Consider the following 27,490-nt stretch of genomic DNA (forward strand, 5'->3'; position numbering starts at 1 on the left):
GGACTCATTTTGATAGCTAGCAAGAGAGACATTCTGAAGATAAATAGTAAGGGAGAAACTGGAAGTACAGACTTTGGGGTCCTAAGAGGCAGTTGGAACCATGGGAGTAGATGATGCTATCTAGAAACGTGAGATGTGAAAGGAGTGGACCCAAGCTAGAACCCTGCAAAGCACCCACATCTATAGGGTAAGTGGAGGAAGGGGCAGAGTGCTTGAATTTATTGAGTGCCTACTGAGTTCCAGGTGCTTTGACATTTTGTCTCACTGACATTTCACAATAAGTGTATAAGATAAATAGTTTTGCCCCTTACTTCCCCCGCCCCAACAAATGAAATGGAATCAGAAGTGTAGGAGGAGAACTAGGGGAAATTAGGAAGTGAGATTTTCATCAGGGCAAAATGATGCTGATGGATCAAATGGGACAAGAAATGTGAAAAAAATCATTTTACACCTTTATCCATCAATATTTAACCAAAATTGAGTCACTGAATTTGATCATTGACGTTTTCTTACTCTGATATATTCAAAAGGGAAAGAAAATCAACAACACAATAAACAACCTCCTGAGGAATGCAGTGGAAAAGCAAGGCTTGGTGTGTTGTTTTGCATAAAATCTTGCTTTGTCAGCATTAATACTAACAGATAACATGAGAGAAGTAAAAGTGTTGGCTAAATGTACCATAACTGCCTAGGAATAGTTATCTGTAGTCTATTCTTTTTTTCTCTCATCTAAAGTTCTTAGATGAAAGAGAGTTGGGTTACTGTGGACCAAAATCTCCCGTTAAGAAACCAAAGTATGGTGCAGTGGCTCACACCTGTAATTCCAGCACCTTGGGAGGCTGAGATGGGAGGCTTGCTAGAGGCCAGGAGTTCAAGACCAGCCTGGGCTACATAGAAAGACCCCCAAATCTAGGTCGGATGCAGTGGCTCATGCCTGTAATCCCAGCACCTTGGGAGGCCGACGCAGGTGGATCACGAGGTTAGGAGTTCGAGACCAGCCTGACCAAGATGGTGAAACCCTGTCTCTACTAAAAATACAAAAATTAGCTGGGCATGGTGGCGGGAACCTGTAATCCCAGCTACTCGGGAGACTGAGGAAGTAGAATCGCTTGTATCCAGGAGGTGGAGATTGCAGTGAGCTGAGATCACGCCACTGCACTGCAGCCTGGGCAACAGAGTGAGACTCCATCTCAAAAAAAAAAAAAAAAAAAGAAAGAAAGACCCCCAACTCTATTAAAAAAAAAAAAAAGAAAAAAGAAACAAAAGTATAAGAACAAAATTATGAGACTGACCCTTGGAATTAACTAGTGAAAAAGACATTTTAAGGAGAGCAAAGAAGCATGAAGAATCTTATCAGTAAAATCTTTTATTTGGTTTATATTTCAAATGTAATTTAAAAAGTTTATAAGCCAGGAAATTTGATAATATGAAAGCAAGGAGAAACTAAGTTGCACCATTTAGCTAAGCTCAGGCACAACATTCATTTATAATAAATCAAAAATTTGATTTTTTTCATGCCATCAGTTGTACTTAAACATATCCATCATATTTCAGTTGCAAAAGATGGTGAAGAACTCAAGTTGAAGAGGTGTCTGCTGAATTCTGTTGCTTCAGTAAGAGCTTTTCACCTATAAAGGGCACACAAAGAAGAGTTTTGAATTTTCTCAATGTACTTGTGTAATTTTTAATAAACTTTTAATTGCAGAATCATTTTTGATTGATGGAAAAGTTGCAAAGATAGTACAGCGAGCTCTCATGTATCCAGCACCCAATTTTCCTGTTGGTTAACATCTTACATTACCGTGGGAGGTTTATCAAAACTAATGAACCTGTACCGACGCATTATTACTAATCAAAGCCCATACTATCTTCAGATTACTCAGTTTTTACCTACTTCAATTTTCTCTTCCAGCATCCCATCTAGCATACCACATTACATTTAATTGTCATCTTCTCTTAGGCTCCTCTAAACTGTGACTGCTTCTCAGCCTTTCCTTGTTTTTGATGACCTTGACAGTTTTCAGGAGGAGTAGTCAGGTATTTTGTGGAATGTGCCTCAGTTTAGGTTTGTCTGATGTTTTTCTCATGGTTAGACTGGAGTTAAGAGGTTTTGGGAGGAATACCACAAAGGTAAAGTGCCATTCTCATCACATCAAATCAGGGGTGCAAACTATCAGTATGACTTATCACCAGTGATGGTGATGTTGATTACCTGGCTCAGGTCATTGTGTAAGGTTTCTCCATTGTGAAGCTACTCCATACAGTATAGAGAGTGTACTCGTATGCTGTACTTTTCATGCTGTACTTTTTGGAAGGAAGTCACTATGCAAACCCCCACTTCAGGGTGGGAAATCATGCCGCTCTCCTTGAAGAAGGAGTATCTACCTAAATATCTGGAGTTCTGTATGGGAGATGTGTCTCTTCTCCCATACAGAAATTCTCCTGCCACTTCTTTGCTCTCAATATTCCCAGTTTTCCCTGCTTTCAATATACATACTTTTTTTCAATTTTCAAATTTTATTCAATCATTTATGTCAGCATAAATGCATAGATATTTTACACTTTGGGTTATAATCTAACACGACATTATTTTGTTCCTCAAAGTGCCCAATTTGGACTATGGGGAGCTTTTCCAGTGGATTCCTATGTCCTTTGTCTCAATCTATTTTAACGTAAATCATGTTGTTATTCCTTGCTCTTTCTGTCTTGTTTCTCCCCATTTTGATATCTGTGTGTCTAAAGTTTTATTGCCAGTGAGTGATGTAGGGTCCAAGTTGATGAGGAGAAGTCAGGACCTCCAAGGTATTTTACTTCAAACCCATCTAAAGATTCAGTGAGATATTTTCCCTGAGGTTAAAGAAAACACTTGAGCTATCAGGACTCATTACTATGAATGTGTGGGTAGATATTTGATCCAAATTGTTTCATGTATTTATTTAAGTAAACAGTGTTGGAATGGTCTAACTCCCCATCTTTGCTTCCGGCCTCATCCTGTATAGTCTGTACTATATACTACTACTAGATTAACGTTTATTATTTTTAAATTTTATTTATTTTTATTTTTACTTTTTAGTAGAGATTAGGTCTCGCTATGTTGCCCAGGCTGGTCGCTGGTGGTGAACTCCTGAGCTCAAGTGATCCTCCCACCTCGGCCTCCCAAAGTGTTGGGATTATAGGCAGGAGCCACTGTGCCCAGCCTTAGATTCATATTTCTAAAGAGTAGTTCTATTCATTTACTTCAAGCCTGCACTAATTTCCCAATTCCTACCAAGTCATTAGCTTAGTATTCAGACATTGCATGCTAAGGCCCCAGCTCACTTTTTAAAATCTCTTATTTTTCGTTATTTTTCTACTTATGCCATATGTTCTAGCCAAGTTGCACCTAAGCTCATAAAGATATTTTCTCTTTTTTTGCCTCTCTAGTTTCATTAATATTGCTGATTAGAAGCAACATTTCATTTCTTTCCTTTTCTTTTTTTTTTTTTTTTGAGACAGGGTCTTGTTCTGTTGCCCAGGCTGGAGTGCAATGGTGTGATCATAGCTCACTGCAGCTTCTACCTCCCAGGCTCAAGTGATCCTCCCACCTCAGCCTCCCAAGTAGCTGGGACTACAGGCGTGCACCACCACACCTAGCTAATTTTTGTATTTTTTGAAGACACGGGGTTTCAACATGTTCCCCAGGCTGGTCTCAAACTCCTGGGTTCAAGCAATCCTCTTGCCTTGGCCTCCCAGAGTGATGGGATCACAGGCGTGAGCCACTGCACTCAGCCTCCATTTCTATTAATTAAAACCACATCTTGAGTCAGTGATCCTCTGTTTGCCCCATCTGATTTACTTACTCCCTTGACTATCCTGCTGTGTGCCCTGGGAGGCGACCTGCGGACTACAGTGACACTTTGCTGCCCTCTGCCTTTCTGGTGGGTTCAGCCAATGGGAAACCCAGAAGGACATCCGAAAGTGAGGTCAGGGTACTTTTTCAGTTCTGTGGGTTGCCTTGGGCTGCTCACAACCCTCTCTTGAGAGGATACTGTTTCTCTCAGGGCAGGCTTCTTTACACAGCTCTCTCCTTAAGGATTCAGGTCGCTGCTCCCTCTTCTCCTCCCTGGGGCTGTTGCCAGGCAGGTTATTACACCATCCCTTGTCATTTCCCTACAATGCCCCACCCACACCTTTATAATTAGTCTTCATTAAATCCTTGAACTATCACAGTTTGAGTACCATCTGTTTCTTGTTGTGAACTAATACGCACTTTCCCTTTAGAATTAAAAATCACTGCTTTCAGAAACTTTCACTTATACATCTTACAAGACGTGATCTTTTCCTCCTCTGAATATAAAATACCACTTTGTCTATAGGCATTAATTGAATTCTGCATTTTAGTTAGGGTTTTGTCTAATCCCCCTTTTTTAGTATAAATTCTATAATGACAGAGGGACTAGCTTATTTATCTTGCTCCCCAACCCTACCACAATACCTAACAGTATCTTACCTAGTCTTAGATATTGATACATTGATACATTACTTGCTAAGATAATATATACTTGATCCTAGATCCTTGATACATTACTTGCTAAGTAAATGAACATTTTTTACATATCTCCCAAGAGTTATTTTTATTAACCTATACAGAGTATCACTTCAGGAAGGAAACTGAATATTACAAAGAGTAGAAAAATTGTGTTCTTCCCATACTCAAGATATATTCTACAGGGGGTGGAGTAAATGATGTTGATTTCTACTTAACTACATCCTCAATAGATAGTCCTGAGAAAAATTAGTTGAAAATGACTTGATTGAATTTCACGTGGTGAATTCTATATAACATTTCCAAACATTCTAAATTCTATGTTCACCTCTTTCAAAGTTTAACTTCTCCAAAAGGAGTTTTCTATTTAACCTCACCTTGCTATGATAGATGCTTTATGCCACAATCAATCCAAACATCATACAGTATGTTATTTTCATTGCTCTTCTATTTTATAATTATTTACCAATTCCTTTTGTCAACTTGTTTGTCTTAGCAGGGAACATGTTTTCTAATTCTTTCGTATCTCACTATACTCTGGTATGTTACAAGTGGTAAGTGCTTCCTTAATAGATCATCAGAATTCTGAAAAGTTTAGAAAATTCACCATTTTTTATTTGCTAAAATATGGTTTCAAAGTATAGAGCTATCTTCTTCATAAGAAGAAAATTAAAGCCAATCTTGATATTATGATAGCACTTCAGGAGACTTAAGAAATAGTTATTGCTGAATTATTCAAAACAATGAATAATTGACAAAGTCTTTAGTGATATTTCTAAAAACCCACATATTCTGAGAGGCATGTTTGCATTGACTCACCATCAGTTTTTAGAAAGTACGCATGGCTCTCCTTCTGTTGATATCTCTCTTGATTTGGCAAAGAGTACAATGAGGACAGCAAAAGGTTGCCATATAGTCATCACAAATAGATCCCTGTTTGAAAACCAAAAAGAAATAAAAATATAAAATTCACCTATTTGGAATTAAGACTTGCCACATCTTGAAGAGAAGCAGAAGGCACTGATCTTTCAGATTCAGAGTTTGGATGGACACATTTAGGAAAATGTTACCTCACTTTTTCATATAAATGTTGTCTCATTTTATGACAGAAAATATTATTCTATACTTCACGTTATTGAAAATGTAAGATGTCCAACCAAACTATCAAGTATGAGAGTTAAATATCTTTAGGAAGTAGAATTTCAAAACTCTTTTCTCCTGGCCCTCCTCTCTGTCATAGGAAGTTAGTAGAGGATGTGCTCCACTAAAATGCGGGTGTGAACCAAGAAAGTGGAAGATAAGAAGCAAGAGTCTAATATAGGAGAGAAGCTAATGGAATCTCCAGGGTCATGGTGAAGGGAGATCCCAGGATGAGAGCTAAGCACTAGGAATAATGGGCAACTAGTTCAAAAGGTAGTAGGACTGGAAGTGATTTCATCATGAAGATGAAAATGATAAAACATCTATGTGTTGAAGGTGTTGGGAAGAAATTTAGAAAACTGGCAAACAATCTGGGGTTAAAAGACTCATAAGTAAATGGAGGAAAAATACTAACAAAAACTCAATAATTACCAATACCAGGAAAAACAAAATTGAGCGGGAAAAGCAATCATATTTACTACATGACTCAGCTCTGAAGTTGAATAAAACAAATTTAAGTATCATAATGTAAACACTGAATATAGAATTAACCGTATAACTATATTGGAAAGAATGGGGTAGGGGGAGAGGGCACATGTGTGTGGTCGGGGAGGAGGAGAAAATAGAACTAAATTCATATCTTCCCTAGTGGGAGGTTAACAGATAATGCCTCTAACTAAAAGTCAAGAAGTAGCAATACAAGTGTGTGATTTGGAGATATGGAGGAAAATTCCCAAGACATCAGCTCTAGGGAAGAAGTAAGGAAGAAACTTTTGGGGACTACTTTGTAAAATTAGATGATTTTAAAAACACTTTGTTTCAGGGTTTTGATAAATAAAAAACTTAAAGCTGCATTAAAAAACAGTGGCATTTACATTCCTGGCATTTAATAGACTTGAAACTGAACACAGTCACGGGCAGGGCACTAGATGAACCCTCATCTCCATCAAGTGCAGGGTCTGCAAACTATATCAAGCACTGATCTTAGGAACAGTTTAGGGAGGGTCAGAACCTTGTAGCCTCCAGCTCCATGACTTAATTATAATTTCTAATCTTGTGGCTAACGTTAGTCCTACAAAGGCAATCTAGTCCCCAGGCAAAAGGGAGGTCTGCTTTGGGAAAGGGCTATTACCATGTTTGTTTAAACTATAAACTAAGTTTCTCCCAAAGTTAGTTCAGCCTACACCCAGGAATGAACAAGGACAGCTTGGCGGTTAGAAGTAAGATGGAGTCAGTTAAGTTAGATCTCTTTCACTGTCTCAGTCATAATTTCGCAAAGGCAGTTTCACCACCTCAGTCTCCTGAAAAAGAGTTTCAGGCTAGGACTACAGGCGTGCTCAACTGCACCTAGCTGAAACTATTTTATATTTTCACTTAAAAATATTTATCATTTTGTGAATTACAAAAAAAAATGCTTATTTACAGCACTTGTGAACAAAATTTAAATAAAAATTAAAACAATTTTAAATACATGCTATAGATAATTTTAATGACAAATTGAAACACAGAACAATATTAAGTGAAAATAACAATCTAATCCCTTTCTACCCAATGTCACTACCAGAGATAAACTATTAATAATTTGCTGTGTAGCCTCTTTCCTTAGATTTTGTTCTATGCCTATGACTCATATAAATATAGATTAGACGAAGATACAGCTATGGATGTAGACATATAGAGTTTGGCATTTCAGGATTTCTTTTGTTTTTTAAAAATGAGGTCATACTATCCTGTAACTTATTTTTCCTGCTTGATATATGATAGCCAATACTGTAAGAAATTTCTGTCTTGTTTTGTGTCCTTAACAGCTAAACCTTGTGACCATATGGGGATACTTTCTTTTGGTTTCCACCATCCAGAGGACAGGAATTTGGGGGTTGATGTCATAGTTACTCCAAAAAATTTTTCTTGAGCAGATAAAAGCCTTGTAAGCTTCAAATTGGCTTCTTTAGGCTCCTTCTGGAAAAAGCAGTAGAAACTGCTCAATGCTATATAGCTCAGCAGCTAAGGCTTTATCTTTTTGACAGCAGTGGCCTGGGTTCAATTGTTGGCTTCTGAAATGATTCCTTTCTGGTTTGTTATTTGTGTAACTTTGCCATTTATTCAGGTGTTTTTCCACCAATGTATAGCTTCTGATTTCCCCTCTTGAATTTTCCTTTCTCTGAACTACATTTTGGAGACTGTAAATCTTGTAAAAAAGAAACTGCTTACCATGTCCTTGAGGAACCTAGGAGGTTACCTTTGGTAAAGTTCAGAAACCAGAAATATTGGCTGCTTGGCATGGCTAAATTCGTGTAATAAGATATCTGAAAGGATTTATTTTTTAAAGAGTACTATGATTAAAAAGTCAGCTTAATTAAAAGTGGATAAACAAGCTATAGGTATATTCAAAAGGCCTTCATGTTTTTCTCTTCTTGGAACTTTTTTTTCTGAAAAAAGATTTTTTTTCTTCTCAGTTGACTGAATTATTTTTCTCCATTTTTTTTTTTTTTTTTTTGGTCTTGTCATCCTTAAGGCACATGAGAGGCCCTAAGATAACTTCTGGTAGCCTAGGACTCATTGGGAAAAACAGCGGAGGCACCAGAGACCACGTTTTGGAAAAAACCACTGTTTTCTTCATGAAACCCCAGGAATTGGATAGACCCAAAGTGGATAGATCCTTCTCAAAATCAAAGGCACTGTGTTACCTGATGGTTTTGAGTTTGTTGGGGGGTGCAGGTATCAGCAATTACTTTGCATTATGAGATAGCTTTGGTGTGTAATAACTAGGTAGGAAATGTACTGTAAGGGGTGGCGAATAGTAGTTATGGAGGGATACTTGACTCTGCACACTTGGATCAGAGAAGCATGCTCTTGGCCACCTGGAAGACAAGGCAACATCCTCACCCCTCACTGGGAGATGAGACTCTCATGAGGATGGGCTGATTGCAAAATGGGCTGATTGGCTTTGGGTTGCCTTGCAATGAAATGCAGTCGGTAAAAGCACTGCATTGTCTTCTCCCGTAGTATTTCCCTCCTTTTGGGGATCGAGAAACTGGTATAAAATGGCACCTTTAACTTTGGGGATCTGTCCTGCCTTCAGCTGTTTATTTGCTACTTATTCGGTCCTAGAAATGCATGCTGTCCCGGCTCTGTTCCTACAAGGGCTCCTTGTAGGATTAAGAAACTGGCAAATGAAAAATCTTACAAGTGCCCAATCTTCTGTCTGTCTGTATTTACATGTGGGGTGTGTGTGTGGGGGTGTGTGTATGTGTGTGTGATGTTTATATATAAAAGAGCTCTGATTAATTGGCTTAGAAAAAAAGCGCTTAAATAAAATATTTTGTCAGAAAAATAGAAACTTTAATGCCTTTTTGTTCACGTGGCTTTAGTAATCTTTTGGAAATAAGGACAGTTTTAAAGATTATTGGTAAAATAAGTTGTCTTGAAAATGTAGACATTTGCCCTAAATTAAGGTCAGATTTGCTAAATGCTTTAAGGTCAAAGAAACAGTTTGACTTTTCTTTAATTTTTGAAAATTGTTTGATTTACCTACTTTGGAGGCTTAGATAATATATAAGGCCTGGGGACATATGGAGAGCCATGCCCGCTAGCTATGCTAAAAAGAGTCTGACCTTATCTTCATTTCTGTCTAATGCCCTAGGCTCCACCCCTAATACATAATTAAAATATCTTACTTATCAGAGTTTTCACTAAAAATAAAGTTGCTAAGAGTTAATATTGTAACATGTAATTGAGACCACTGGAGAAACAGTTTTACATACAAGGTGTGTAGGGAATGTGTTTTTGGTAAAAGATTATAAGAAGGCATAGGAATATGGCTTTTGTTAAAGGGAATGTAATTTTGTCTAGTTTTGAGGGTTTGTTTTTTTTTTTGAGATGGAGTCTCGCTCTGTCACCAGGCTAGAGTGCAGTGGCGTGATGTCAGCTCACCGCAACCTCTGCCTCCCGGGTTCAAGCGATTCTCCTATCTCAGCCTCCCGAGTAGCCTCCTGTGCACTACAGGTGCACGCCATCATGCTCAGCTAATTTTTGTATTTTTAGTAGAGATGAGGTTTCACCATGTTGGCCAGGATTGTCTCAATCTCCTGACCTTGTGATCCGCCCACCTCGGCCTCCCAAAGTGCTGGGATTACAGGCGTGAGCCACCACGCTGGGCCTGAGGGTTTTAAAGATTATCTTAACCTAAAAGAGTAACGGGATGAAACTGAAGGTTTAAGCAAAGTGAAAAGGGTTTGTAAAGGGTTGATCTTGTAAAAAATTCTGTGGGTATAAACAAGTTGGCCAAGAGCTAAAAAAAATTATTTAGCATTTTTCCATAGGTTAAAACATTAAAATCACACTGATGTGGGGCCAGAATCTGGGCCCATGTGTCCAAATAACAGGGTTTTCTTAGAAAATGGATCTTCTGTTTGATGGAAAATTATAAAGCGTTCTAAAAAGTTTATGAAAATCTTACTTTATGGTCAAACTAATTAAAACTGGATAGATATATACAATTTTATGTAAAAACTAGCTTTAGCATTAAAGATGCACTAATGCAAACATGAAATTTGGTTTTCTCTTTCAAAGATGATTTTTATGTAATGTTAAAAGATAATGAAAGAGTTTTGTTTTCTCCTTTGGGTAAATGGCAGGGAAAAAAAGGAGGACAGAAAGAAGAGACAGATTCAGCTGGCTTCATGCTATCTTCGTTGAGTCTTGTTTGGAAAGCTAAGTCTCCTCTATTAGAATAAAGATTTTTTTAAAATTTTTTTTGAGTTATTTTTGCCAAATGAATGACTTATGGTGACTTGGGATTCTATTTTGTGATATCTGGTGTTTTAAACCTTTGATATTTGACAAACTTTCCAAAATCAAATTATAAATTATGTCTCTTTCTAACCTAATATTTAGATATTAGGTCCTCTAAAGTCTCAAAATGGCTTATTTGGGACAGAAATCATACAGGAAGCATTGTCAAATATCAGATGACTTTCTTTGGTCTATATTTGTGTAAATGTGTTATTGGTGTATGTTCCAAAATTATATAAAACTTCTATAATTCTAATATGACTTAGTATATGTTAACAATAATAATTATAATTATTATGTTAAATGACTGTGTGCCACAGAAGTAAATTTCCTTGTCAATTGTGCCTTTAACTGTGGCTGCCCTAAAATGTTTTTGTCATCCACAGACAATTGTTTTCTCACTTTGGTCCTCTTTAAAACATGATTTTATAATCAGCTATAACTTTTTTTTTTTTTGAGATGGCGTTTCATTCTTGTCCAGGCTGGAGTACAATGATGCAATCTCGGCTCACTGCAATTTACAAATTGAAGGTTTGTGGCAACCCTGCATCAAACAAGTCTAAGGGTGCCATTTTTTCCAATAGCGTGTGCTCACTTCACGTCTCTGTGTCACAGTTTGGAAATTCTTGCAATATTTCAATTTTTTTCATTCTTATTGTATCTGTTATGGCCACCTGCGATCATTAAGAGTTTGATGTTACTATTTATTTTGGGGCACCATGAACTGCACCCATCCATATAAGATGGTGATATAGTTTGGATGTTGTCCCCACCCAAATCTCACATCAAATGTAATCCCCAATGTTGGAGGTGGGGCCTGGTGGGAGATGACTGGATCATAGCAGCAGATTTTCCCCTCAGTACTGTGTTCCAATAGTGAGTGAGTTCTCGTGAGATCTGGTTGTTTAAAAGTGTCTAGCACAGGCTGGGCATGGTGGCTCACACCTGTAATCCCAGCACTTGGGAAGTCCAAGGCAGGCGGATCACAAGGTCAAGAGATCTAGACCATCCTGGCCAACATGGTGAAACCCCATCTCTACTAAAAATACAAAAAAAAAAAAAAATTAGATGGGTGTGGTGGCGCACGCCCGTACTCCCAGCTACTCAGGAGGCTGAGGCAGGAGAATCGCTTGAACCTGGGAGGCAGAGGTTGCAGTGAGACGAGATCACACCACTGCACTCCAGCCTGGTAACAGAGTGAGACTCTGTCTCAAAAAAAAAAAAAAAAAAAAAAAACTGCCGGGCATGCGAGGTGGGCAGATCACAAGGTCAGGAGATCGAGACCATCCTGCCTAACACGGTGAAACCCTGTCTCTACTAAAAATACAAAAAAATAGCCGGGCATGGTGGCGGGCGCCTGTAGTCCCAGCTACTCAGGAGGCTGAGGCAGGAGAATGGCGTGAACCCAGGAGGTGGAGCTTGCAGTGAGCCGAGATCGTGCCACTGCACTCCAGCCTGGGTGACAGAGCGCGACTCCATCTCAAAAAAAAAAAAAAAAATGTGTAGCACCTCTGTCCCGCTTCCTCCTGCTCCAGTCATGTGAAGTGCCGGCTCCGCCTTTGCTTTGTGCCATAATTGTAAGTAAGCCGCCAGAGGTCTCCCTAGAAGCAGATGCCACTATGCTTCCTATACAGCCTGTGGAATCATGAGCCAATTAAACCTCTTTTGTTTATAAATTACCCAGTCTCAGGTACTTCTTTATAGCAATGCGAGAACAGACTAATACCAACAGCAAATTTAATTGATAAATGTGTGTATTCTGACTGCTCCACTGACCAGCTGTTTTGTTCTCCTATTTCTCATCCTCTCCTTGGGCCTCTCTATTCCCTGAGACACAACAATACTGAAATTAGGTCAACCAATAACCCTACAATGGCCTCTAAATGTTCAAATGAAAGGAAGAGTCACATATCTCCTACTTAAATCAAAAGCTAGAAATAATGAAGCTTAGTGAGAAAAACATATTGAAACCAGAGAGAGGCTGAAAGCTAGTCCTCTTGTGCCAAATGGTTAGCCAAGTTGTGAATGCAGTGGAAAAGTTCTTGAAGGAAATTAAACATGCTACTCCAGTGAACATACAAACAATAGGAATGCAAAACAACCTTATTGCTGATCTGGAGAAAGTTTGAGTGCTCTGGATAGGAAATCAAACCGGCCATAACATTCCCATAAGTCAAAGCCTAATCCACAGCAAGGCCCCAATGCTCTTCGGGTTCTATGAAGGATAAGAGAGACAAAGCTGCAGAAGAAGCTGGGCGCGGTGGCTCATGCCTATAATCCCAGCACTTTGGGAGGCCAAGGTGGGCAGATCACGAGGTCAGGAGATTGAGACCACCCTGGCCAACATGGTGAAATCCCATCTCTACTAAAAATACAAAAAAATTAGCTGGGTGTGGCGGCACGTGCCTGTAATCCCAGCTACTGGGGAGGCTGAGGCAGGAGAATCGGTTGAACCCGGGAGGCAGAGTTTGCAGTGCGCCAAGATCGTGACCCACTGCACTCCAGCCTGGCGACAGAGTGAGACTCCATCTCAAAACAAAAACAAAAACAATGAAAAAAAGAAATCTGCAGAAGAAAAGTCTGAAGCTAAAAGAGGTTGGTTCATGAGGTTTAAAGAAAGATGTCTTCTCCATAACATAAAAGCACAAGGTGAAGCAGCAAGTGCTGATGGAGAAGGTGTAGCAAGTTATCCAGAAGGTCTAGCTAAGATAATTGATGAAGGTGGCTACACTAAAAAACAGATTTTCAATGAAAATGAAACAGCCTTATTGGAAGAAGATGCCATCAAGGAAATCCAAAGTTAGAGAGGAGAAGTCCGTGCCTGTATTCAAAGCTGCCAAAGACAGGCTGACTCTCTTGTTAGGAGATAATGCAACTGGTGACTTTAAGTTGAAGCCAATGCTCATTTACTATTTGCAAAATCCTAGAGCCCTTAAGAATTATTCTAATCACTTTTCTTTCCCCCACCCCATGAGAAAAAAAAAATTATGCTAAATCTGCCTGTGCTCTATAAATGGAACCACAAAACCTGATGACAGCATATGTGTTGACAGCATTGTTTACCAAATATTAAGCCCACTATTGAAACCTATACTCACAAAGAAAGATTATTTTCAAAATATTACTGTTCACTAACAATGTACTTAGACATCCAAGAACTTTGATGAAGACATACAAAGAGATTAATGTTGTTTTCATGCCTTCTAAAAGAACACCTATTCTGCAGCCAATCAAGGAGTAATTTTGATTTTCAAGTCTTATTATTTAAAAAATAAAACACTTTTGAAGGCTGTAGCTGCCATAGACAGTGATACCTCTGATGGATCTAGGGAAAGCAAATTGAAAATCTTGAAGAAATGATTAATAATTTTAGGTTTCCTTAAGAACATTCATGATTCCTGGCCAGGCGTGGTGGCTCACAGCTGTAATCCCAGCACTTAGGGAGGCCAAGGCAGGCGGATCACTTGAGGTCAGGAGTTTGAGACCAGCCTGGCCAACATGGTAAAAACCCATCTCTACCAAAAAATAAAAATAAAAAATTAACTTGGTGTGATGGTGCACATCTATAGCCCCAGGTACTCGGGAGGCTAAGGTGGGAGAATCGCTTGAACCTGGGAGGGGAAGGCTGCAGTGAGCCGAGACGGCGCCACTGCACTCTAGCCTGGGTGACAGAGTGAGACCCTGTCTCAAAAAACAAAACAGAAAAACATTCATGATTCCTGGGGGGAGATCAAAATATCAGCATTAACAGGAGATTGGAAGAAGTTGATTCTGTCCCTCATGGATGACTTTGAGGTGTTCAAGACTTCAGTAGAGAAAGTAACTACAGATGTGGTAGAAATAGCAAGAGAATTAGAATTAGAAATGGATCCTAAAGATGTCACTGAATTGCTGCAATCTCTTGATAAAACTTGAGGAGTTACTTCTTATGGATGAGCAAAGAAAGCTGTTTCTTGGCAGGGCGCGGTGGCTCACGCCTGTAATTCCAGCACTTTGGGAGGCCGAGGGGGGCGGATCATGAGGTCAGGAGATTGAGACCATCCTAGCTAACACGGTGAAACCCCGTCTCTACTAAAAATACAAAAAATTAGCTGGGCGTAGTGGCAGGCACCTGTAATCCCAGCTACGCGGGAGGCTGAGGCAGGAGAATGGTGTGAACCCGGGAGGTGGAGCTTGCAGTGAGCCAAGATCAAGCCACTGCACTCCAGCCTGGGTGACAGAGCAAGACTCCCTTTCAAAAAAAAAAAAAAGAAAGCTGTTTCTTGAGGCTGGGCGTGGTGGCTTATGCCTGTAATCCCAGCACTGTGGGAGGCTGAGGCGGGCGGATCACAAGGTCAAGAGATCAAGACCATCCTGGCCAACATGGTGAAACCCTGTCTCTACTAAAAATAGAAAAATTAGCTGGGCGCGGTGGCGGGTGCCTGTAGTCTCAGCTACTCGGGAGGATGAGGCAGGAGAATCGCTTGAACCTGGGAGGAGGAGGTTGCAGTGAGCTGAGATCGCACCACTGCACTCCAGCCTAGTAACAGAGTGAGACTCCGTCTCAAAAAAGAAAGAAAGAAAGAAAGAAAAAAAGAAAGAAAGAAAGAAAGAAATTGGTTTCTTGAGATGGAATCTACTCCTGGTGAAGATGCTGTGACCATGGTTGAAATAACAACAAAGGATTTAGAATGTTCCATAAGCTTAGCTGATAAAGCCTTAAAAGGGTTTGAGAGGACTGAATCCAATTTTGAAAGAAGTTCTATTGTAGGTAAAATGCTATCAAATAGCATAGAAATCTTTCCTTTCGTGAAAGGAATGGTCGATCAATGAGGCAGACTTCATTGTTGCCTTATTTGTTTTTTGTTTTTGTTTTGTTTTGTTTGAGATGGAGTCTTGCTCTGTTGTCCAGGCTGGAGTGCTGAGGTGCAATCTGGGCTCACTGCAGCCTCCCTCCTGGGTTCAAGCAATTCTCCTGCCTCAGCCTCCCGAGTAGCTGGGATTACAGGCACCTGCCACCACGCCTGGCTAATTTCTATATGTCTAGTAGAGAGGGGTTTCACCATGTTGGCCAGGCTGGTCTCTAACTCCTGACCTCAAGTGATCAGCCCTCCTGGGCCTCCCGAAGTGCTGGGATTATAGGTGTGAGCCACCACGCCAAGACCATTGTTGCCTTACTTGAAGAAATTGCCACAGTCACCCCAACCTTCAGTATCCAGCACCCTGATCAGTCAGCAGCCACCAACATTGAGGCAAGACCCTCCACAGGCAAAAACATTATGAATTGCTGAAGATTCGGATAGATTATTATTAGTATTTTTTAGCCATAAAGTATTTTAAAATTAAGGTACATATGTTGTTTTTCGAGACATAATGTTATTGCATACTTAATATAGACTATAGTGTAGTATAAGCATACCTTTTATGTGCACTGGGAAACCAAAAAATTCATGTGACTTGCTCTATTGCAATATTTGCTTTATTGTGGTGGTCTAGAACTAAACCTGTATATCTGAGGTTTGCCTGTATACATATATATGTGTATACACACACACGTGCACACAAGCACACACACATCCACTCCCAATCTTATTGGTTCTGTTTCTAATGCACTTAGAGAACCCTAAGTAATATAATCTCTCACCTACACAAAGTGGAGTTGGTGTAATGGAAAGTGTATGAATGGACAGTTAGAATTGAGTATCGACTCTTTCTCTACTATTATCTTTGAGGGAATTACTCCACCTTTTAAAACTTTAAAGTTCTCTTCGGCAAAATGTTGTGGACCTACCCACTTTACAGAGATGATGTGAGGATTAAGTGAAATAATACATGTAATGCATCCACGGCACAGTAGATCCTAAATAAGCCTCTTCCATGGTATGACATCCATTGTAAATATGAGTTATCTATTTTCTCAGGTTTTCAACAGAAACCTAGAAGGAGGCCACATAAGCAGAAGATCTGTTGCTACAACTGAATGCAAGATTGCACATGCTGGGGAACTCTTATCAATCAATTTCAGAAGATGTATACATCAAATGACCTCCACGTTTATAATAATTATTTTGAATGTGGTTGCATATTTGAGTTAGACGATATGATAAGAGACTCACAGGGATGCCATATCGGGTCCTGTAGAGAGTCCTCATTGCGACGCTTGTTCCACACAGACAGCATTCATTCATATCAGCTGCAACTTGACACCCAAGGCACGGGAAACAAAATGTGCCACAGAGACCTAGACACATGAAACCAGGGGTACACGTTACTCCACTCTGCCCCTGCCACAGCTGAAAGTTTAGCTTGCTTTCACAAACGGCAGTCCAAGTCATGGGGCCTTGGCCGCAAAGCCTGCTGCTAAGTCCATCTTCAATGTTTCTGTTCAGCTTTGCATCAGTTTCTCCCTCCACCCGCAAATCATTTCAGGAATGACCACGCCTTTGCAAAGTATATCATTCTTGTCATAGTTCTGCCTTCATTCATTTGTTCATTGATGCGGTAAAACTTATTCATTTTCCAGACATTATCCTCAGTACTGACAGTGCCCCTGGCTCAAGCCTAGTAGTGAAGGCAGATCATAGGGAAAGTTCTCCAACAGAAATGTGTTTAAAATACCAACAGGTCACCCAGAGAAATGGGGCCTACAAGGCCCTGAGTAGGAAATGCTGTTTGAGCTGACTATTGAAGGATGATTAGATGTTTTAAAGGTGGACAAAAAGGAAAAGAGCCTCTTCGAGGTAATCTGGCATATCCTGGCAAAGGCTAGTGTTCATTCAATGTGGCTGGAGCCCTGGGATGGAATGAGGATTTAACTGGGGGTTGAGGCAGGTTGGGGACCAGATGATGAAAAACTGTGAGTGTTAAGAGTGTGTCATGAGAGTTATGAGGAACCACTGAAACATTTTAAGAGGGGAGAATAATTTGATCAGATCTACATTTAAGAAAATTTGCTATTAAGCAATTAAGCTCTGATTGGAACTTGTGTATTAATTTAATTGGGTAATAATAATACTAGGGGTGAGAGGGTTAAAATGTTCATCTTTAGAGAGTTTCACCAATGTAGTCTAATTCTCACTTTGATTTGCAGATGTTGAACTGGTGTCCTGAGAAGCTTAAGTCGTCACCCCAGACAATGAGAGTGAAAAAACAAACCCAATTGTTTCATTCCCTGGGTAATTTTCCCTTGCTATGCTACTGAGTGTGTAATTCTTTTTTTATTTTTATTTTATTTTATTTACTTATTTATTTATTTATTTTTTGAGATGGAGTCTCACTCTCTTGCCAGGCTCGAGTGCAATGGCGCGATCTTAGCTCACTGCAACCTCCACCTCTCAGGTTCAAGCAATCCTTCTGCCTCAGCCTCCCGAGTAGCTGGGACTACAGGCACCCACCACCATGCCCGGTTAATTTTTGTATTTTTTAGTAGAGATGGGGTTTCACCATCTTGGCCAGGCTGGTCTTGAACTCCTGACCTTGTGATCTGCCCGCCTTGGCCTCCCAAAGTGCTGGGATTACAGGTGTGAGCCACCACGCCCAGCCTGAATGTAATTCTTAACACATTCAAAGTTCAATTTCAGGCCAGGCATGGTGGCTCATCCCTGTAATCCTAGCACTTTGGAAGGCAGAAGTGGGAGGATCACTTGATGTCAGGAGTTTGAGACCAGCCTGGCCAACATGATGAAACCCCGTCTCTACTAAAAATACAAAAATTGGCTGGGTGTGGTTGTGCGTGCCTGTAACCCCAGCTACTCGGAGGCCAAGGTAGGAGAATCACTTGAACCAGGGAGACAGACATTGCAGTGAGCGGAGATCGCACCACTACATTCTAGCCTGGGTGACAAAGTAAGACTGTGTCTCAAAAAAACAAAAAACAAAAACAAGGTTCAATTAAACTCTCATTCAAAGTCAATTTCAACTTTAAACGATTATGTATTTTATTTTCCTGTCTTAGAGTACTACGAGGACCAAGACAAGCAAATAAACTTCAGAGCAAGTTTTCTGCAGGTGGGTTTGTTTGTTTCTTCATTATTGAGAACTAAGCACCTTGCTCCTCTCTGCAATGCCCATCTCACCCCAAACTTCCTTTCCTCCAAGTTCATTTAGAGACATCTCTAAGTAAGAGATCTTTTAGAGAGATCTTATAAAAAGAAAACAGCCTGGGTGCGGTGGCTTACGCTTGTAATCCCAGCACTTTGGGAGGCTGAGGCAGGCGGATCACCTGAGGTCAGGAGTTTGAGACCAGCCTGGCCAACATGGTGAAACCCTGTCTCTACTAAAAATACAAAAATTAGCCAGGTGTGGTGGCGGGCGCCTGTAATCCCAGCTACTCGGGAGGCTGAGGCAGGAGAATCTCTTGAACCTGGGAGGTGGAGGTTGCAGTGAGTGTGCCATTGCACTCCAGCCAGGGGAACAAGAGTGAGACTTCATCTCAAAAAAAAAAAGAAAGAAAAAGAAAACAAAGCAGTCAGAGATTTTTTTTTTTTCCCAGTGACAAGCTAATTGTCTCCAGAATTCTTTATTCTCAGGTGTGTAAAAAACCTAAATATATACATTAAAATAGTTCTTCTCTGAACGCATATGGAAACCATGAATCTATCACTTGGGTACTGGACACAATGTAACTATAAATTAATGAGGTTAATTTATATGTTGCAAGAACAGTCTTTCTAAAAAAAATCAACTTCAACTTGGAATTTTTAAATTAATGTAAGGTCTATTTAGTCAGGCCAGACCTGCTCGTTGTTAGAATCAAATCTTTTGCTATTATCTTAACCCAGAACTTATTTTAGGAGTAAGACTGTTCTTTGAAGGGCTGGAGAAAATTAACTTATCCATACGGAGGCTTTTTTTTTTTTTTTTGCTAAACATACCATTGCCTGACATGCAGAGTGCCTGTAATAAGTTAGAAACTCTTTCTACACAATAAGAGAGGAATGGGAGAAGAAGGATTGAGTCATTGGTAATTCACCTCGGTATCAAATAAGGGGGTTCTTTCCCCACACACTTACAGACTCCGCAGTCGCTGAAACAGTCACACATGCCTGTCTGCCAGTTGGAGTTCTGGGGAGCCGGACCGGGACCGACTCCAGGTTGGGTCACAACGACCACCGGCGCCTGAGCTTGCATTTTCAGTGCAGGGCCTTAAAAGCAGTGGACTGAAAAGGCAGAGTGGTGTTAGAAATCTCTGTTGTGGGGTGGGGGAGGGGGGAGGGATAGCATTAGGAGATATACCTAATGTAAATGACGAGTTAATGGGTGCAGCACACCAACATGGCACATGTATACATATGTAACAAACCTGCACGTTGTGCACATGTACCCTAGAACTTAAAGTATAATAAAATATATATGTATATATATATATAAGAAATCTCGAGGTTGCTCTTTAAAGGCCCACTTTAGGGGCAGGATGCTGAGGCAGTGTAGAAGAAGTTGCTCTGTTTGAAGAACAGAATTTCTATCTCCAACCTTCCCAAGATAGAGACCCTGGGGGTGAGAGGAAGGAATTCACCAAACTGGGCCGGGCGCGGTGACTCACGTCTGTAATCGCGGCACTTTGGGAGGCCGAGGAGGACGGATCATTTGTGGTCAGAAATTCGAGACCAGCCCGGCCAGGAATTCGAGACCAGCCTGGCCAGTATGGCGAAACCCCGCCTCTACTAAAAACGCAAAAAATTAGCCAGGCTTGGTGGCTCGTGCCTGTAACTCCAGCTACTCGGGAGGCCGAGGCAGGAGAATCGCTTGAACCGGGAAGGTGGAGATTGCATTAAGCCGAGGTCATACTTCTGCACTCTAGCCTGGGCGACAGAGTGAGACTCCATCTCAACAAAACCCCCCAAAACAAAAACCACAGAATTCACGGAACTGGGAAGGTGAACAGTTGCTTCTCGTGGGGTAAGGGAGCTGAACAGTGTTGCTCGTGTACTGTTTTTAGACAGGTACCTGGTGTTCACACAGGCAGCGAAACAAACGAGAAACCTGTGATCATGGCAGAAAGTAGTGAATTATGGAAAATAGCATTCTCTAAAATGGCATCATCCTAAACTTTTGTGTATATCCCCCCTTCTTGTTCCTAATTTATTCTTTTTGTTTTGGACTGATTTCCGATGAGCAATCCTTTCCAGTCTTCCCACTTCCTGACTTGTCTTTCACTTCCATTTACTGGGAGCCTGCAGTCCTGTGTCAGCGCTGGCCTGACGGACCCTGCTGTGTGGCAGGGGCAGTTTATTAAGAAGTACATTTGGTAAGGTTACTCCTCATTTCTCTACATCATGAGAGGCAGTGTAGGGTCATGGAACATGAATTAGATTCGGAGTGAGAGCGGCTTTGCCCAAGTCTTAGTTTCTGAAACTGTGATCTTAGACTCATCATTTAACGAGTCATTTAAATGTCCACTTATTAATCTGTCAAATGGGGTTTCTGACCTACCCACCTTACAGGCTCATTCTAAAGAAATTTGTCTTTAAATAAAAATACCATGAACTGTATTCAGAACAGCTGAAGCTTATTTTAAATGTATGAGATGTGCCCTTCTATAGACATTAAAGTGGTTTTGGCTTCTGCTTGATTTTTTTTTTAAATGTACCGTAATAGCCGTTCACTGCTTTTTTACACTAAAAGAGGGAGGCGGACCCATCTGTGGATCCCACAGCAAACAAGATTTTCTGCAAAACAAGGTTCCAGTAAGTGAACAAAAAACCAGGGGGGCCGGCTGAGCCGATCATTCAGGGCGTGCATGAGCCGCGGACGTGTACGTGGCGGTGGAGGAGCCTCTGTTGAGGGGCAGAGCCGTCTGGTGATGGACGAGGCGAACATGTGTCTGGCGGCCGCTGCCTTCGGGCCTCTTCCAGGGAGGAGGATCGAGGAGGCGGAGAGCCCGCCTGGCTCCTCCCCAGTTGCAGGGACAGGTCTGAAGCACGGGCTTCAGGAGGCGGGGAGTGGGTGGGTGGGCTTCTTACCTTCTCCGCCCGCTCTGCACTCGGGAAGGGGACTGTGAGGGGCAGCTGCGCGCGGGGCTCTTCGATCAACCCTCACCCTACCGCATTACGCCTCCCGCCAGCGCCGCTCTGGGACCCCTGGGTCTCCTCTGCTGGGACCAGACCTGCCTGCCGGTAAATTCTTAGAGCAGCCCGCGCAGAATCTATCCCAAGGAGACCGCCCATTGTTGCTGCGGCAATCAGGGAACTGCGCCTGCGGATGGCTGCCCTCGGGGGACCACTCGCCGGGGCGGCGCGCCGCTGGGGACTCGGCGTGAACCCGGCAGCGGGCGCGCGGTCTCGGAGCCCAGCCTCAGCGGCAGGCGCCAGGAGCCGCAGCGCTGGGCAGGGCTGGCGCCGCTCCCTCCCGGGCACCCGCCGCTCTGTCGCTCCGGGCTTCCAGGCTCAGCCGGCATTTCTAAATTGTAAAAAGTTTTTATCAGATGGTATGGGCTGAGCAACGCTGGGATCGGAAAGTAAGACAAGAAACTATCACCCACCCCCTCCCCCGCCCGCTGATTTGAATGCTTATTAGATGGACCCTGGATTCTAGTCTTGGTGTACACGCCCACGTGTAAGAGGAAGCAACCACAGCTCTCTAGACACACTCATGCCACCAATCTCATGAAATAAGAGGTAAGGACCTTGCAATGATTCCGTTTTCGTCACTCACCCCTTTTACAATAATTAGCTTGGCTTTGGGAAAAGTAAGTCCCAAATCCCCAACACTGAAGGTGAGCTCCACAGAGGCAGGGAATTTTGTGGGCCAAGTTCAATGAGGTGTCTCAAAACCTTAGCTCGGGACCTGGTACACAGGAGGAGCTCACTAGCGCCCCCGCCACCACGCTCTCCGCTTCCCGGCTGGCTGAGGCCATGCGTGATGCAGGCTCCAGATGGCGCACAGCAAACAGTGGCGAGAGCCCAGCCCTGGAAACGCAAACAAGGCTAATGTTTCACCTGACTCTTCAGACCTCCACAGGTGGGGGCCCAGATCTTCCCTAAATCCCGACTCCAGTACTAACATGGTCGAAACCATATTTTTGGGTGATGGCTTCCCACATTTGGAATCTTGGAGGAAGATGCATTACAGGAAATGCTAGAGAATATGTATTCAAATTTCTTCTGCATTTCATCTTAGTTATCAAATACCAGAAAAAATATGAAAGGCTAATTATCAGTAATGTCAAGTGGCTATCCCTACCTAGGTGATTGGCTGATAGACTTTTTTGTGTTGTTGTTTTGTGATAAGGTCTCTGTTGTCCAGGCAGGAGTGCAATGACACGATCATAATTCACTGCAGCCTGGAACTCCTGGGCTCAAGTGATCCCCCCACCTCAGCCTCCCGAGTAGCTGAGATTACAGGCGCACACCACCATGCCTGGCTAATTTGTTTTCGTTTTCTGTAGAGATGGGGGTCTCACTATGTTGCCCAGGCTGACCTTGAGCTCCTGTCCTCAAGTGATCTTCCTGCCTTGGCCTCCCAAAACACTGGAATTACAGGTGTAAGCCACCACCCATGGCCGATAATTTTTTTTATAATTAGCATTTATTTCTTTTATAAGCAAAACAAGAAATATCCTTTTCAGAAACAAAAAGCAAATCCAGTGACTAGAAAAAAAAATTTTAAGGGGTCATACCAGGCCAGGTGGCTCACGCCTGTAATCCTAGCACTTTGGGAGGCCGAGGCGGGTGGATCCTTGGTGATAGAGCGAGACTCTATCTCCAAAAAAAAAAAAAAAAAAAAGGAGGGGCAAGTCATACAAATGATACTATAGCTGTTTGTATTTTTTTCCCTCTTGGCCCCTAGCCAATGCTTGGCATGAAACTGGTATTCAATAAATAAAGATGATTCTACAACTCTTTCAGAGGAAAAACATGTTCATTTAACACCCTTATTTTTTCAAGAAGCCTATATTGTGATTTTTAACATAATAATAGCAATCTGAAGATTTCAGTATAAAAACCACCCTGCAATTATCTAATTGTTTTTCCTTTACATGACTGTCTTTAGTGTGTGACATACGTGTTTCTGTATTCAAATTGGCTAATGTTAGGCTTCATAGCAGTTTGAGTCCTGAACATTTTCTGAGTGCCTTTGAAATCCACTCAGTGGCCATCTCTATAATTCTATAGTAAGCAGCTGTATCGGCCGGCGTGGTGGCTCACGCCTGTAATCCCAGCACTTTGGGAGGCTGAGGTCGGGAGTTCGAGACCAACCTGAACAACATGGAGAAACCCTGTCTCTACTAAAAATACAAAATTAGCTGGGCGTGGTAGTGCATGCCTGTAATCCCAGCTATTCGGGAGGCTGAGGCAGGAGAATCGCTTGAACCCGGGAGGTGGAGGTTGTGGTGAGCTGAGATCGTGCCGTTGCATTCCAGCCTGGACGACAGAGTGAGACTCCATCTCACCAAAAAAAAAAAAAAAATTTATATATATATATATATATATATATCAGCTGTATCTCAAATATCCATATGCTAACTGCCAGTTAGTTTGTGTGAACATTACTTCCTCCATGTAGTAGCCTCAACAGTCTTTAGCCCAACAGTCAACATTGTTTCTGTTTCCTTCACTACTTTTGTACTTTTGACTTCCTCTTTTGAATGTGGGAGATTGCAGCGACCCAGGTGCTTCTGTGAATATTAGCACTAGGAACTGGAGCAGAATGGGGGGCCCCAGGAGGTTTCTGATGCTATTATAAGTTCCTTTCTAGCACAGATTACCTATATTGGTAGAGAAGTCTACTCGGCTTATCCCTGCATAGAAGAGTAGTCCTAAAGGGAACTGCTATCCAGGACTTCCATCTGTCACTTCTAGCTTATTCTAAAAAGGGTCTAATAACTTCTCCCGTGAGATATCTTATTCAAAGAAATACCTTCTTGAAAGTTATAAAACTGAGATGAGAAAGCAAACACACACTCATTTGTAGAGCCTCTGTGATCATTTAAAAATTCAAGGTATCTTTTAAGTTGCAACAAATGTAAAACAGAAACAAATGTAAAATTGTTGCTTGTTCCAAACAACCCCAATTTTCTTTGCTTCAGCCATGAAGTCTTTAGCCTTAGCCATTCAAGGTAAAAGGTCAACAATAAGTGGAGAGAAAACTTCCTTGAAAATCCAGAGTTCCTAGGACCTTAGGTACCAGCTTGTCTCCTTAGTTCAGTGGTCCTCAAAGCTTACTATTAGTAAAACCACCTGGACTGCTCTTTAACGTGTAAATTTCTAGACACTGCTCAGAGATTGTGACTTAGATAGAGTGAGCTAGGGTTGAGGAATCTGTACAATGTAGAATTCTACACACTGTTCAGAGATTGTGGTTTAGATAGAATGAGCTAAGGTCTAAGAATCTGTAACCGCGCACCTGCAGGGCTGCTGCCTATATGCCATAGGGTTTTGTCCTATGAACTAGAAAAAGGTGGCCCGTCTCACAGACACGGCTTGGTGAGCACGTAGCTGCTTCGGTGAGAATTCGAAAAACAGTATACCTTCTTCCAGCGCGATGAAGCCCATGCTAGACCCTCCCGCATTCCCAGGAGCACATTCCAAACTAGCTCCTCTCCCTTCAGGTGCGGGCCTGTGCAGTATCCTGGGCACTTCATGAGATTCTAATGCCAGTGGCCTTGCAGAGCACACTTTGTAACCCACGACAAGTGGCCTTATTTTTCTTCTGTCACTAATAACTACAGATCCAATTTAATTCAGCTAATATTTTATTGAGTGCCAGGGTGTGTAAAAGTGTTGTGCTGGATTTGGTAAGGGCTAAGGAGATGCCTGAGGTTTCCTCTCCGTGGCCAGCAGTTCTGCCTGTTGTGGTGTGACCACACAGCTGTTTTGTTCCATGCCATCTTTAACCCCACAGGAGCAGAGAGAGTGATAAAAAAAAAGCTGGCAGGGGCCACCTTGGAAAATGCAGGAAAAGTAGGGGCAGGAGGTAGTGAAATGGGAATCTTGGTGGGCAAGCTTTGGAGAATGAGACTAGAATACCTTTCTTTAGGAAGTTCTGTGGAATGGTCTCAATGTCAGGAAATCTTGCAGTATTTGGCTCATATTTTAAACACCTTAATTTTATCTATTAGTTAAGAATCAATCTTGTATTTGTCTCTCCTTTCTATGAGCACTTCACTCCTGAGGACGGCCCACTATCTTAACAAAATACATTAATATTAATATAATACATGATATTAATTACAGTAATATTAATACATATTATTAATATTGATTAATCCAGACACTAGACATATTATTGAGATTTTTCTCTTCTTTCTACTGTTTATTGATGTTAAATTTCATTTTTTTTGCTTTGATTGAAACATTTCCATTTCGTAATCTCTCCATCTCTCTTTATATGTATAAATGAAGCACCAGAATTTAATTTTGAAGCATTCTAGTCTGTTTTTCTTACTTTCATAGTGAGAATTCAAGAATTCTTATAATTCATTAGCTAAATCTACAAAATTCCATATCTTGCTTCTAAATATTTTGAATGGATAAAATAGAATATTTGTAAAGCAGAAAGAAGTTAGATCGGCATAAGCCAACATGCATACATATTGAAATAAAGAGTGAAATTAATGATCATGTTACTAAATACAATGTATAATATGTGTTTGCTGCAGAAAGCAGCAACTGATGAGGATTCAAGGCTGGGATCTTACACTACTTTGAAAAGCCTGGCATTTGGCAAAATGCTTAGCACGAAATTGTTGAATTTGACTAAATGTATAAATTTAAAGCAATTAGATAAGAAAACCTTAGTCTTTTAGCTGAAACTCAAAATATAACATGCTAAGAAAAAGACAAGAAAATCAAATAACTTTTAAAGAAAGCTTTTTTTTTGGAATGCTAAGTTTTTAAAAGAAGTTCTTACTTGTAAGTACTTACAATTAGTAAACAAGGTTCCGAGCAGGAAATGTCTTGTGGCCTGGGAGAGAATCTCACCACAAATGAAAACTACGTGAAAGGGGAGAGGTAACTGTGTTTTTATCGCAGGGCATAGTACATAGAACAGTTTCAGATGCTCTTATTGGCCAGCGTAATCCAGCAGAAGTGGTTTCAATGTGTGTTTCTCTTATCTGGAGAATGAATATATCTCTTGCCAAATAAGGTGTGTTTCTTTTCCTATATTGTGTTAGGTACACTGATATGTCTTTTTAGTGGGGAAAGGATTTAATTCATTATATAGTTCGATTGGTTTTACGTGTCTGGCAGAGCTTACTGTTGTTTTTTGTGTTTGTTTTTTGTTATCTTTGTGGGGGAAAAAAGATCATTAGTGTTTCAGATTATATAGTAGTTGGCATCTCAAGCATCCTTTAATGGTATCAACTTACAGATACTGAACATTAAAATAGGCCAAGCATTATCAATGACTCGTCAATGACTTTGATAGTTAGGCCTTATTTTTCCAATTTTAGAGGTGAGGAAACAAGCTCAGATTCTTGAGTTGACTTTCAGAGGCCACATAGCTAACAAGTTACTCACCTAGGATTTTAGCTCATGTCAGCTCAGCTCCAAACTATGGCTCTTTTTACAATGTTGCATCCAATTTCTTTGTACCTTTTTAATTATTCTTCTTATTGGTGGTATTACTATTTCTTTCTTTTGAAATTTTTATTCATAGTCTTTGAATTTCTGATTCCATAGTTTAAACTGTCAAAAGACAAAATTACAACAAATTAAGTTTAGAAGATATAATTGCCTTTTATTTGCAATTCTAGAATCAAGCAACACATCATTCTATAAAATAGAATGAGTGTGCTGGTGAGTATGAAGAAAGCAGAAACAGAGAAAAAAAGGTAGATTGGTTGTTTCAAATTTACTTTCCTTATAGGACTAAAACAGAGAGGACTTCCTTACTACACTGACTCAGGTTGACTGAAATCTCCTGTTTTTTGGAAAACTGGTCCATTTCAAAGTTCAGTTTGATTATATGTCACTTAGCACAAGCGACTCCATTCTGGTTTGGTCTGATTTTCTGGGGCCTAGAGCAGGAGGCTAGTCCATAACAATGACCTCTCATAAACTTTGTTTAACAAAACCTTTCAGAAATGAGGGTGCGCCGGCACACTGGGAG

General features: G+C 41.0%; 1 protein-coding gene across 2 annotated transcripts; it reads right to left on the reverse strand.

The window, feature by feature from the left end:
- Window positions 1-723: 723 nt before the first annotated feature.
- PLAC8 (placenta associated 8) lies at window positions 724-26,391 on the reverse strand. Of its 2 annotated transcripts, none has more exons than XM_054485442.1 (5): window positions 26,302-26,391; window positions 19,450-19,596; window positions 16,555-16,679; window positions 5,345-5,458; window positions 724-1,628 (listed from the first exon to the last, which is right to left on the reverse strand). In XM_054485442.1, exons 2-4 carry the CDS (start codon window positions 19,565-19,567, stop codon window positions 5,354-5,356), a joined length of 348 nt encoding a protein of 115 aa, XP_054341417.1. In that variant the 5' UTR covers window positions 19,568-19,596; window positions 26,302-26,391; the 3' UTR covers window positions 724-1,628; window positions 5,345-5,353. The 2 variants fall into 2 exon arrangements, with proteins under 2 accessions (XP_054341417.1, XP_054341418.1); XM_054485443.2 differs by lacking the exon at window positions 26,302-26,391 and adding an exon at window positions 21,400-23,839.
- Between the last annotated feature and the right edge of the window lie 1,099 nt (window positions 26,392-27,490).

The sequence above is a fragment of the Pongo pygmaeus genome, chromosome 3 (assembly GCF_028885625.2).
Source record: "Pongo pygmaeus isolate AG05252 chromosome 3, NHGRI_mPonPyg2-v2.0_pri, whole genome shotgun sequence".
Lineage (NCBI taxonomy): Eukaryota > Metazoa > Chordata > Mammalia > Primates > Hominidae > Pongo > Pongo pygmaeus.